The sequence below is a fragment of the Uloborus diversus genome, chromosome 4, assembly GCF_026930045.1.
Source record: "Uloborus diversus isolate 005 chromosome 4, Udiv.v.3.1, whole genome shotgun sequence".
Classification (NCBI taxonomy): Eukaryota; Metazoa; Arthropoda; class Arachnida; order Araneae; family Uloboridae; genus Uloborus; species Uloborus diversus.
Genome location: NC_072734.1, coordinates 102,303,315 through 102,317,697, shown reverse-complemented (window position 1 = coordinate 102,317,697; position 14,383 = coordinate 102,303,315). Strand labels below are relative to the sequence as shown.

The 14,383-nt window shown below is 36.6% G+C and overlaps 1 protein-coding gene across 1 annotated transcript in view; it reads left to right on the top strand.

Annotated features, from left to right (window-relative positions):
- LOC129220737 (ankycorbin-like) overlaps nucleotides 1-14,383 on the top strand; it is an 88,607-nt gene that overhangs the window by 51,663 nt on the left and 22,561 nt on the right. Inside the window, exon 6 of the mRNA XM_054855167.1 lies at nucleotides 4,843-4,976. Coding sequence (XP_054711142.1) covers nucleotides 4,843-4,976 — 134 coding nt within the window. The remainder of the gene's footprint in view (nucleotides 1-4,842; nucleotides 4,977-14,383) is intronic.

The window sequence follows — 14,383 nt, the reverse complement described above, 5'->3', positions numbered from 1 at the left end:
CTCTCGTCTTCCCGTTACTACACGCTTTTAACTTTTAATTCCAAAAACGTAATTTTTGGACAATATACAGGGAGGTGGTCCGGGGGCTTACCTCCAGAACATTTTCGATATATCAATTCTAAAAATTCAATTCTAACAACCCCTAATCATATTCGGAAGAGGAGATTCGGAGGCCATTATTTGGAGAAACTGAAGCCAAAGCACGCGATCAAAGTAAAAAATTTGGGTTCACAGCGACTCTCCAGGCAGGTTTTTAAAATTGAAGTCTTAAATAAAACTAGATTATCCTTAATGATGTTGCAGAGAGAAGAAAAAGTGGTGTTCAAGGAGGTCCCATTGGAAAATTTTTTGAATTCATTATTTGTTATTAATCTAAAAACACAATTTTAATCAAAAATTCTCGAAATTATATACTCTGAAATGGTATTTTTTTTACGTTCTTTGGTGATTTTGGGGAGGAATTCGTGAAAGCCATTTTCTGGAAATTTCTCGAAAGTGAAGTTGTGAAAACGTGATAGATAGTATGCCATCGGCGGTTACGTTTCGGTATGGGATGGGGTTACGGCACTCTCCGATGCAACCCGGAAAATTTTCGAAGTTAAAGTCTTAAAAGTGCATTTTAGAATACTGTTAACAATGTTGGAGGGGGAGAGGTACACACCCATTTTAATTTTTCGAAATTATAGGCCAAAACGCGCATTTGCAGGCCACCTTATTAGACGACGTTATAGGACGGGATCGGGCTCGGTATTACACCCATGGAAATTTTTCGAAACTGAAGTTCCGGAAAGCAGTTTTAGCGGGTTTTCGATTATGCTAAACAATTTTCTTCCTGAAATTATCTGAATTTCAAGTTCGAATAAAAAAGTTTTCGGCTACCTTTGGTAATGCAAAAGAAAAGGTTCGGGCATGGGTGGCAGCTTTTTAGTTCCCTCCCACTCAGAGGAAAAAATTAGAAACGATATTTAAAGTCTTTCTTCTACACATAATTATTTTAGTTCATCAAAAAATAATGTTCTCTTTACAATTCATTTATTTCACTCTACATAAGTGTGAAGTCTCAGAATCTTTTTTTTTTCTTCTATCATGATCTCTTAATTTTGCTCATTGTTGTTTAGTGCCGGATCTACGGGGTCGTGTCACGGGCGGAAAATTTTGAGGGTGATAAATTGAAATGAAGTTGAGTAACCAAAGAGAGTTTAAAATGACTAATAATTACCTTTTTAGGACTCCAATTTCGAACGCTTTAAGAAGAAAGCCACTTTTAAACAATTTCTGGATGGTAACCTTTTCCCCTCTCTTATCTAATATCACCAAAGAAAGCCTTAAAATGTGGTTTTAGAACTTGTGCTTTAAGAATTTCAGCATCCTCCTTCTCCTGCTTAAATTTGAGTTTTTAGAACCTAAAATCCGAAAAATTCCGGAGAAAACCCTTAAACCATCTCGATTTCAAAATTTCAAAAAAATTCCAAAGGAGAATACCCACCTACTTCCCTAGCTTCTCAACATTCAGGGGAAAAGGCTCCAAAGCATCAATCTTTACCTAAAATTAGAACTAAAGATAGCCTGCGTCTTGAAGATTTTAGTTTCTAACATTCTGCGAAGCAACCCCCCCCCCCCCCGATAACGTCTCCAGTGATAATCTAAAACCACGGTCTGAAACTTGAAGTCAGAATTGTTTCTGGGGGAGTTCAGATCCACATCCCTTTCTCTAATCTTCTCACATAGCTTGAAATTTTATTTTCAGCTAAACCATGGGTCGATCCCTCAAACCCTTTCCTCCCAAAGATATCCTGAAATTGACTACAGTTTTGAGCACAATTTCAGGAAAGAACCCCTTCCCCTTTCCTTTATTATTATGAAACAACCAAAACTTCCTTTTTTTAGGCTTGAATTAGCTGAAAGTTTTAGGACCCTAACTCCCTTAAATTTCCTAAGGTAGCTTAAAATTGACTTCATTTTAAAAAAAGAAAAAAAAATCCAGAGAAAACCCAATTCTCCGTTCTCCAAACTTTGCCAAAAATTGTAATTTTTAGGTCATTTTTGAAACTTTTCTGACCCAAAAGAGCTTTTTCTCCTTCCACTAAGAAAGATCAACTAAAATTGCGTTTTTAAGACTTCAATTGGGAGAAATTTCTGGAAAGCAATCTATCGAAAAAATAAGATTTTTATTTTATCTGAGCATTTAGAAAAGCTAAATCGAGAGAGAAGAGAAAGATAGAGAGAAATTTAAACGGGTTAAAATACGGAAAGTAGTTTTTTTTCTGGAATTTTTTCTCATGGCACGGGGCCCCCAGAAGCGAGGGACCCGTAGCATTTGCTACTTCTGCTCTATGGCTAATCCGGCCCTGATTATGACAGAGAAGGTATGTTAAGAAATAGTCTTAAATTAAAAAATAAAATGAGTGAGAACGACTATATACTGAATGCTGTGACGCATCTCTTATTTCTTTTCTACCACCCGTTGCACTGCAAAGAGCAGTTTCACGGTTTCCAAGAATTTTCGAAGAACTGTGAAGAGAGAACTCTTTTGGAAGGATTGCAACAATTTGGCCTGTTATCCTTCTTCTTTTGGCGAGCGACTATCCAGAGATTTACAAATTTTGCGTGACCAGCAATGGCGGACACATTGTACCTGCTTTTAAAGTTTGTTTCCTTTGACAAAGGAAGTGTCTACAATGGATAATCTGACAGGTGACGTCTCGAGGGAGAGGAACTTGGGAAGAAATTGGATGTAGCCAAATTATCCACCCTGTTGCATGGCAAAAGGGAAAACAACAACACGAGCGAGCATCTTTTCTGTTGAATTTTCACAGCGCAAGTAAATTGCTCAAGTAAAATTTAGGGATGTAATACAAAAAGGGGCTTAGAGCCAACCAGCATGCGGCTGGCATCGAAAGAGGTCCTTTTTAGCAAATTTTCGTAGTAAATTGTCGTGCGCAAAAACTTTACAACGAAAATTCCGTCTGTTGTCAACCGATTTAAAAAACATCAGCGCTAAATTCATTTACAATATTTAATAATGGGCTATTGTATTAAAAGAAGAAAAAAAATGTGTGTCATACAGGCCTACTTAAGATAAAAAAAAGTGAAACTTCTATCTGATTTTTACACAATGAACTGTCACTTCAGCCTTACGTTTTATCTCACTTTACGCTCTTGTTCTTTCTGCGCCTGACTTAGGCATATTCACCACAAAATTGTATATTTTAATGAAGGAAAAAGATTCGAAATGTGCTTTTTAATTATTGCTAAAAACAATGAAAAATAATAGTTATTATAAAGTTAATTTTGTTAATTTTAAGTTAATGAACTAATTTTAAGGCTGAGCTAAAGCAATGTGGATTACTCTTTAAATTGACAACTTGACTTTGACTGATTGCTTTCAGCCTTGAAATCAATTTGCTAAATTGGCTAACAAAACAATTGAAATTTCTTGACTGAATGAACAAAACTAACTTTATTATTTTTCATTGATTTTGGCAACAATTAGAAAACAATCGCACAAAAAGCGAGTCAGAATTTCAAAGCTCTCGCGTAAGACATTTCACTTCAAAAAAAAAAAAAAGAAGAAAGAAAAAAAAATCGATGTCATGATCATATAGAGTAAAGAGACGAGGAAATTGAAACCGGAAGTTGCACTGTGTCTCTTAAGATCCTTAGCTTCTCGCTCAATATATTGAGATAAAATTCGATCCGAAACATTCTATTACTGGATCTAAATTGGTAGCTAATTTAAACACTAGATGTTGTTGCAAGTTTATGAAGCACCATTTTGAAATTGCATTACAACATGAATTAAAATGTAAAACAATCAGCCAGCTACATTATTCGGTCCCTGCGCGAGATTGGTGATAACCATTCTTGCGAAGCGATTATAACTCCGCCCATCTTCGCACCGATGTACAGTAGACCCTCGTTTTACGCGGGTTTATTTTACGCGGTTTAAGATTTGACACCTTTATTTTATTTTACGCAGATGAGTTTCGGTTTTACGCGGATGCGGCAATTCAAACACATGAAATTTCCCCCTCTTTCAAAATCCAAACTCCTAAGGATTGCAGATTACACGTAATCAACTGCATTTTGGCGTGCTAATAACCGAACTTGAGCCCCTGGAGACATTTTATGCGATTGGTTCCAGAGCTCTTTCCAGAAGTAAAGTTATTAAACTCACACAGTTCAGAAATTACTGGAAGAAGAGCTTTTTGGAGTGACAAAGGAGGACAAAAGCAACGAGGATACCGACGTCGGTGACGCGCAACCAAAAACGTTCACACTGAAAATTTTGAGCCATTCCTAGACAACAGAAATGATCTTTCTTATTTGTTAGTAAAGGAAGATGCTATCATGGAAATGACGCAAGTGATCATGGATGCGTTATTGCTCTGCGAAGAATTACCGAGAAATATTCTTAATGACTGCCAAAAGACTATATACTATCATAGCCAGTTCCTCTTTATAAGCAGAACACGAAATTAATTTATGTTTTCTTTATGCGTGTTGTGCATAAAAGTCAATATAAGTACACATTAAACTTATTATACAGTTAATCATCACTAGAATGAAATATTTTGTTATCTCCGGAACCAAATCCCTATTTTAACACTAGTATTAGGTCTCAATTTACGCGGTTTCGATTTACGCGGCATTTCTTTGGAACGTAAGTCCCGCGTAAAACGAGAGTCTACTGTATTCCATAATTCCGGCTTCAGTTTCATATGTTTTTTTACCATAGACCTCTCAGTGTAATTTCTTTGCTCTGTGGTCACGACAAAGATGTTTGTGTGAGTGTCTTTTTTTTTTTTCCAGTTTTTTTGTTCAATCTTTAATCTTTTTCAGACCTGCTCATTGCGCAGCGGCTAAAGGGCAGTTAGAGATAATGCGAATTCTCGACAGCAACGGCTCAGACCTGTGGATGAGGAATAGCAGAGGGAATCTACCATTACATGAAGCTGTACAGTCCGGAAGAAAAGGTACATTCAACTGTACAGGTTGGTTATAAATAAAGTTGCCTTGTTCAGACCTTCGTATAACTCATCCTTATATGTTATCTAAACTTGGTATACATTTATGTTAACTGGAACAAGGGAAAAATAAATACCGATTAAGAAAATACTGTAATCTGTTCATGAAAAAAATAGACTGAAAATAAACAAACAAGTACACAAAAGGTTCACAATTGTGTTTTTTTTTTTTTTTTTGGATTTTCACTAGAATAATAAAACCGTATTCGCATTCGCCGTTTGCTTGGCATCAATTCGTTCTTGTCCAAGCCAAACAAGTGATTGAGGTTGCCAAATGGCGTATTTCTTTGTTTACATCTAGTCTATCTTTCTCGGCGAACACAGTATAGTGCAATTATTTTTGTACTGTCAGATGAGGTCTTTTTGGCGTCTTTATCAATTGGAGTTCTAATATCCAAGTCTCTGCAATTGATAAAGAAACCTTTCAATGCTGTTGAAGACGCTATGGCACACTTTGAACATGTGTTTGAAGCAAATGGCATTAAATAGATTATGTGATACACATTGAATAAATTATATGATGAAAGAAGGGAATCTGTGCCTAGATTATTGTTATCTCGTACTCTCTGCACTTGGCGTTTAGTTTTCGTTACATAAATTTCTCCTCCCTATATTCCAGGTAACGTGTATCCCAACAAAACATAAATGTGCAAAAGAAGCCAAGTTCGGTCGAAATGAGGTTCGAGGTAGACGGTGTCACCGACAAAAAATAGTTCAGATCTAAACGGTTACCAAGTTCCATAGCAGTTCCACATAGATATTGGATTTTCCCATGTTCTTCAATTCTTTAGAAAACAATTTTTTACTTTCTTTGATAATGGATTTTAAACTTGCGGCAAGTTCTAGTCATCGCTTTATTTATTTATTTATTTATTTAATTTTTTTTTCAAACTTGCCGAGTTTTAAATCCAATATCAAAGAAAGTAAAAAATTGTTTTCTTAATGAATTGAAGAACATGGGAAAATCCAATATCTATGTGGAACTGCTATGGAACTTGGTAACCGTTTAGATCTGAGCTATTTTTTGTCGGTGACACCGTCGACCTCGAACCTCATTTCGACCGAACTTGGCTTCTTTTTCACATTTATGTTTTGTTGGGATATCATTACTTTTTGAAAAGCTAAATCAAAGTTTATGTTCTAATTCAGACGATTATAAATGCAAAAGCGTATAGAACTATATGATTTCCTTTTTTTCCCCTGCTTATGCGGTTCACTGGTTTGCGGTTTCTCTTTATTAGAAGTTTTGAAGATATTTCGATAGCTGGGGCTGGGTGCGATCGCCAATTTTAGGCAGTAATCGTCTGTTTTTCCCATTTATCAGCAAGGCCAAAGTACATTAGTTCTTGGTCTTTGACGTCCTCAGATTTGTCGACAATTAGGAAAATTGCTGACTCATCTCAAAATCTGTCTGAAATTTATTGTTCAAGGGGATAATCATAACGTAGATCGTAAAATATGCAGAATTGGCGAAAATATTTCTCAATTGTTGAAATTATTGCAGCCATTTTTGCTCCTCCTGTAAAATTTTGCATTTAATTGAGATCTAAAGATTTTATAAATTTTAAAGCTGGTTATGTTTGATTTTAAAAGCTTAGCTCTAGATTTGCAATTTTAATTATTTGATGGATCATTTTTCATTTTAGCGGAATTTAAAGTTTCGTTTAAAGCCCCATTTTGGTTAGAAATTTAATTGTTAATTTAAAACATCAACAACCTTGTTTTGGCAACGTTTGACGAGCCCTTTTGTTTTGATTTATTTGACGAAATATTTTGCAATCGCGCGGTAAAGTGATTACGCCGTGATGCTCATAAAAAATAGCGTAATTTTTTGCTACTTTAATGTAATTTTTTTCGACTTTTTAGATTTTTCCCTTTACATATGCATGAAAATCTATCGTTATGCCAAACTTCAAGTATGTGAGACACTTGGAAGTCCGTAAACATTTTGATGAGTGAGTGAGTGAGTGAGTCAGTCAGTGTTAAAAATGACACTTTTCAGATCTTAATAAATCCATAACTATAAGAGGTACACTCATGAAATTTAGGATTATTGGTCTACTATGCAGCTCTATTAGACATACAAAATTTCAAGTACGTAGATTTAATAGTTTTTGAGAAATGAGGGGGTCAAAAGTAGCTTGAAATGATTCGTGTAAGATACACACTGGCAGATGTGTCACCTGATTTTCGAACTTGGCTGACACACTGCCGTGTGTCTAAATACCATGATTCAAAGACTTACAACGATTAGAAAGAACTCTGCGTTGCACGGTGGAGTATTTGATTCAAAAATCTGGCCAAAATTATTTCATGTCGTTTTTCAAAAGGAAATTTACATAGCAGCAATATAAGGTATTATTTAATGTGTATTTTTTTAAAAATAGTAGAAAAAATGTTAAGCTAAAAATTAATTATCAAAATCTGATGCGTCGCTTTCATCTTCGGCTTCTTCATCGCTGATCACATTTTGCACTCTCGGCATTTCAGAAAACAGAAGACATATTGTTTCAGAAGAAAATGATGTGCTTTTCTTACGTGGCTGTGGTCTATTGCTGCTGATTAGTGGATGCCAGGGCCTGATTACCGCACAGGCCTACTAGACCTGGGCCTGGGGTCCCCTCTTCCTAAGGGGCCCCGAATTACTTAAAGAATTATGCATAGCATTACAACTATACAAAAAATACACTCATTTTTAAAATAATAGCCTTCAGGGGGCCTCAAAATTATTGTGGGGCTTGGGACTCCTTTTTAGTTAGTCGGGTTCTGAGTGGGTCAGAGGTTAAAAAAACTTGTGTTTAGTACGTCTCTATTGTACATCACGCGTGAAAATTTACGAGAGAAGCTTTGCCTGTAGCGCTTGAAATATGTTACTAGCTTCAGCAGCTTCTTCCGAGAGATGTCCGATTGGCTGTATAAAATAGGATATGTCGACAGGACCGTGTATTAAAACTTTGTGAACTGTGGATGATATTGGATTCCACTTAGTATATAGCTGCAAATAAAGCTCTGCAGTTTCGTACGTGCAAATTGCAAATTTTTTCTGTATCGATCTTATGGTCACTGGCCCTCCACAAAGATTGCCAAGGTCACAGACGGAGTGTGTTTTTTATTTTCATTTTTCTTTGCAGAAGAAATAGCCTTTCAAATTTTGTAGCTCTTGTGAGCTTTAAAGTTATGTCTTTGGTTATTTCAGACACGTCAGAATTTCTTTCTGCTCGTTGACTTATTTGAGTAGCCTAACTCCTCCATGGGTACGTCAACCCTCAAATCTTTTATTGTTCTTCTTTTGCCTCTTTCACTTAATTCGACTAAGTCCTTAGTTGGTCTTCCATTTTTCTCGGCGCTCCAAACAGCAAATTTGAGGAAACTGCTGAGCCACTGCTCATTCTTTTTTAAAAAACGATCCTCCAAACACTTAGCAGTAGCCCACTTTCTCTTGAAATCGGTCTTAAAATGACTTAAAGAGTGTTTTAATTCATTAAGCTCACTTTCTGAACATTTGGTTGTTTCTGCAAGATGTTTCTGAAAAAATATGAATTTTTCATCTATTTTCTTGGATGGGCACTTTTGCATTATGACATCTAATGACTTTTTTTGTCATTTCTTTAAACTTCCTTGAAGATCCTGAAAGGAAATGACACTATGTGCAAACCCAAAAGAAAAAAAGCAAATGTACATCATTAAGTTTAAACCTGTTTTAAACACAGGGGGGTAAAAATGGGGTAAATTTTCTTTCAAATCTATTTTAAGGGAACACTGAACTTCATTTTGATACCCGAATTGTAGCCCGGAAGTGCCTGAAACACATACAAATACCTTTCAGTTAAAAAAAAATTTCAGAAAGTCGAGCAGCGTTTTTATAGTTGTTCAAAATGCTTCGCAAAAATATTTCTTGAAGTAAAAGTTATATTGAATGTATATCATAGTAAAGTATATACCTTCGTCTTCCATCTCCATTAGGGTTATTCTTTAATTCCAAAAACAGCACCTGATACAGCCGACAGAATTTGACCAACAAATGCAGCCTCTACGAAAACAGCAGTGCAGATTCAACAATGACTGAGCTTAAAGCCCTCATATGGTGCTTAATGAAGGTGGAGAGGTTTCATGGGATAGAATATGACGTAGTAACCAATCAGTTGTCCGAAAACGTATGAAAGAGAGAGATTGACCCTACTTTCCATTTTCGACTTTTGGCCAGGTTTTTGGTACGAATACTCCTCTGTGCGTGTGTCAAAACCGATATAGCAATGGTGCCCAACCTACGGTCCGCGAGCCATATTTTGATCTGCGAAGCTGATCCAATTATGGTTAATGTTAGGAATCGAAAATTATGTTCGGGTACCTTCCAAAACTACCAATCTCTTCATTCGATACTAAGAACGCTTGTAACAAATCTGGAACCAAATGATCTGGAATTGGTTTCGAAAAAGAAGATGGTGCATTCGTATTAATCGAATAAGCATGATGTGAGTAATAATAGCATCAATTCTGGATTTGTAATACGCTTTCCTTTTCCTCTCGAAAAATTCGAAACTTTATATGTCGCCCATTTTGCCCGCAAGAGGCTTTGAACCCAATCCTGTGTATCCACCAATCATCGGCAACGTTTCAAAGTTTATTTCTTTTGGATTCGACTGGGATTAGATATTTTGATTGTAAGAATGGAAAACAGGAATTGCCTTTCACTTTTCACTCCGGAGTCCCCCTTACCTGCCACTATTTGTAGCTTAACCAGTTGGATAGGAACCTAAAGACAGCTCTGAATTTTTGAACCAGACCAGAAACCGAGCAATCCCTGATCCAGCACCCCCAGAGGTATCGTTTCACTTGGAGGACTTTGTGACCACGAGCATATTTAACATCCCTTAGTCATCATTAATGAAGACGGTGGATCTTCGATCCGGCAAGGATCGAATCTGGAACCCTCCGGTCACAAGTCCAACGCCTTACCAATCAGGCCACCACGGCCCAACAGGGATTGCCTGTAGCGCCCTCTTTGTTGCCATGAATTTCAGTGATTGTCACGGCCTATGCGAATTAAGTGCGGCCATGCACCATGCAATAATGGAAGTTTAAGGTTACATTTTCTCCCGCCTATACAAAACTGGTTTTGACCAAGTTATAGGCAAACGCTTGCAAAGATGTCTAGTATGTATATTCCTACAGTGCCCACCGCTTATTAATTTCACATTCATTACGATGACATTTGATTTTACAAAGCCACTGATTTTATAGATTTCCATGCCTACAATTTCAAAAAAAAAAAAAATGTTTCAAAGGTTCTCTAAGGTTAAATACTCTTTTCTACAGCTTAAGTACTCTGAAAGAGAAATGAATAACTTCATCCATTTTTATTTTAAGTGTTTCAAACAGTTGACACTTTAATTAAACATGAGTACATTTTTTATTTGCACAAAGGTCTTAAAATATTGGCGTAATACTGTTCGCTAAACAGAATTCAAGACTAAAAATTCAATTTCTTTCGAAAGTTTATAAAACGTTTTGTAACACTTACAACATTACATTCTTCTCTTTAGACCATTGAGAAGGAATACTAATGGAGGGAGCCATAGCAAATGTCTCAGTGAAATAAGCTTCGGACCCAATGTTTCCCAGATCAGGTGACTTGTTTGGATGGGAAGTTGTCGCGTTTTGACACGCAATCGCTCTTTTGGCATTAAATATTTTTCAGACGACGCGACGGCACTTATTATGAAGTCGGGGCTACAAATCAGGGAACACACAACTCTGGCTCCAACTCCTTACCGCATAATAAATAAATAAATAAATAACGGATACAAATGCAGGCCCATCATTCAAATTCCCTCTCTCCACTTCTTTCCGGATTTTAAAATATAATGTAATTGCATTTTTCATGTATTTTGATGTTTATTCCCTAAAATGACGGGCATGTACAAATAGTTTAAAGTGTTCTGTTATTGACTGAAAATTTATGGATTCATATGTATTGTAATCAATGTTTTGAAATGATTTCATACGCAGGCATCAGGGCCGGATTAAGCCAGCGCGGGGCCCGTAGCAAATGTTTCCAAGGGGCCCTCGTTTTCGAATGATATAGTAAATAATATAGCACTTCACCATGGAGACGGGAGGTGTACTTATGGGGTGGTTAACTTGCGGACGGGGGGTGGTTAACTTGCATGAATATATAAATGTGGATGTAGTTTTAGAGCTTTACGACAGTTATGATTCCCTTCTATTGCCCCTCGTCTTCCCGTTACTACATGTTTTTAACTTTTAATTCCAAAAACGCAATCTTTGGACGATATAAGTAAAGGTGGTCCGGGGGATTACCCCCGGAAAATTTTCGATATTTCAATTCTAAAAACTCAATTCTAATGACCCCTGATCATATTAGGAAAAGAAGATTTGGATGCCATTATTTGGAGAAACTGTAGTCAAAGAACGCGATTGCATCCTAGGTAAGATCAAAGGAAAAAATTTGGGTTCACAGCGACTCTTCAGGAGGTTTTTTTAAATTGAAGTCTCAAATAAAACTAAATTATCCTTAATGATGCTGTAAAGAGAGGAAAGAGTGGCGTTTAAGGAGGTCCCATTGGAAAATTTTTGAATTTATTATCTGTTATTAATCTAAAAAAAAAATTTAAGCAAAAATTCTTGAAATTATATACTCTGAAATGGTGTTTTTTTACGTTCTTTGGTGATTTTGGGGCGGAGTTCGCGAAAGCCATCCCCTGGAAATTTCTCGAAAGTGAAGTTGTGAAAACGTGATAGATAGGCCATCGCAGGTTACGTTTCGGTATGGGATGGGGTTCAGGCATTCTCCGAGGCAACCCGGAAAATTTTTGAAGTTTAAGTCTCAAAAGTGCATTTTAGACCATTGTTAACCATGTTGGAGGGGGAGAGGTATACTCCCATTGGGGAAATTTTTTGAAATTATAGTCCAAAATACACATTTGTAGGCCACTTTATTAGAAGACGTTATAGGACGGGATCGGGCTCGAGATTACACCCATGGAAGTTTTTCGAAACTGAAGTTCCAGAAAGCAGTTTTAGCGGGTTTTCGATTATGTTAAACAGTTTTCTTCCTGAATTTTTCTGAATTTCAAGTTCGAATAAAAAAAATGTTTTCGGCTACCTTTGGTGATGCAAAAGAAAGGGGTTAGGTTCGGGACATGGGTGGCAGCTTTTTAGTTCCCTCCCACTCAGAGGAAAAAATTAAAAACGATATTTAAAGCTTTTCTTCTATACATAATTATTTTACATCATCAAAAAATAATATTCTCTTAACAATTCATTTATTTCGCTCAGCGTAAGTGTAAAGTCTCAGAATCTTTTTCTTTTCTTCTATCATGATCTCTTAATTTTGCTCATTGTTGTTTACAGTGCCGGATCTACGGGTCGTGTCACGGGCGGAATATTTTGAGGGTGATAAATTGTCATTAAGTTAAGTAACCAAAAAGAGTTTAGGATGACTAATAATTACCTTTTCAGGACTCCAATTTTAAAAGATTTAAGAAGAAAGCACTTTTAAACAATTTCTGGATGGTAACCCTTTTTCCTCTCTTGTCTAACATCACCAAAGAGAGCCTTAAAATGTGGTTTTAGGATTTGTGCTTTACGAATTTCAGCATCCTCCTTCTCCTGCTATCAACAAAAATTGCTTAAATTTGAGACCTAAATTCCGGAAAAAACCCTTAAATTTTTAAAAATTTCAATAAAATTCGAAAGGAGAAATGATTCGAATGTCTCAGTGAAATAAGCTTCGGACCCAATGTTTCCCAGATCAGGTGACTTGTTTGGATGGGAAGTTGTCGCGTTTTGACACGCAATCGCTCTTTTGGCATTAAATATTTTTCAGACGACGCGACGGCACTTATTATGAAGTCGGGGCTACAAATCAGGGAACACACAACTCTGGCTCCAACTCCTTACCGCATAATAAATAAATAAATAAATAACGGATACAAATGCAGGCCCATCATTCAAATTCCCTCTCTCCACTTCTTTCCGGATTTTAAAATATAATGTAATTGCATTTTTCATGTATTTTGATGTTTATTCCCTAAAATGACGGGCATGTACAAATAGTTTAAAGTGTTCTGTTATTGACTGAAAATTTATGGATTCATATGTATTGTAATCAATGTTTTGAAATGATTTCATACGCAGGCATCAGGGCCGGATTAAGCCAGCGCGGGGCCCGTAGCAAATGTTTCCAAGGGGCCCTCGTTTTCGAATGGTATAGTAAATAATATAGCACTTCATCATGGAGACAGGAGGTGTACTTATGGGGTGGTTAACTTGCGGACGGTGGGTGGTTAACTTGCATGAATATATAAATGTGGATGTAGTTTTAGAGCTTTACGACAGTTATGATTCCCTTCTATTGCCCCTCGTCTTCCCGTTACTACATGTTTTTAACTTTTAATTCCAAAAACGCAATCTTTGGACGATATAAGTAAAGGTGGTCCGGGGGATTACCCCCGGAAAATTTTCGATATTTCAATTCTAAAAACTCAATTCTAATGACCCCTGATCATATTAGGAAAAGAAGATTCGGATGCCATTATTTGGAGAAACTGTAGTCAAAGAACGCGATTGCATCCTAGGTAAGATCAAAGGAAAAAATTTGGGTTCACAGCGACTCTTCAGGAGGTTTTTTAAAATTGAAGTCTCAAATAAAACTGTAAATTATCCTTAATGATGCTGTAAAGAGAGGAAAGAGTGGCGTTTAAGGAGGTCCCATTGGAAAATTTTTGAATTTATTATCTGTTATTAATCTAAAAAAAAATTTAAGCAAAAATTCTTGAAATTATATACTCTGAAATGGTGTTTTTTTACGTTCTTTGGTGATTTTGGGGCGGAGTTCGCGAAAGCCATCCTCTGGAAATTTCTCGAAAGTGAAGTTGTGAAAACGTGATAGATAGGCCATCGCAGGTTACGTTTCGGTATGGGATGGGGTTCAGGCATTCTCCGAGGCAACCCGGAAAATTTTTGAAGTTTAAGTCTCAAAAGTGCATTTTAGACCATTGTTAACCATGTTGGAGGGGGAGAGGTATACTCCCATTGGGGGGGGGGAATTTTTTGAAATTATAGTCCAAAATACACATTTGTAGGCCACTTTATTAGAAGACGTTATAGGACGGGATCGGGCTCGAGATTACACCCATGGAAGTTTTTCGAAACTGAAGTTCCAGAAAGCAGTTTTAGCGGGTTTTCGATTATGTTAAACAGTTTTCTTCCTGAATTTTTCTGAATTTCAAGTTCGAATAAAAAAATGTTTTCGGCTACCTTTGGTGATGCAAAAGAAAGGGGTTAGGTTCGGGACATGGGTGGCAGCTTTTTAGTTCCCTCCCACTCAGAGG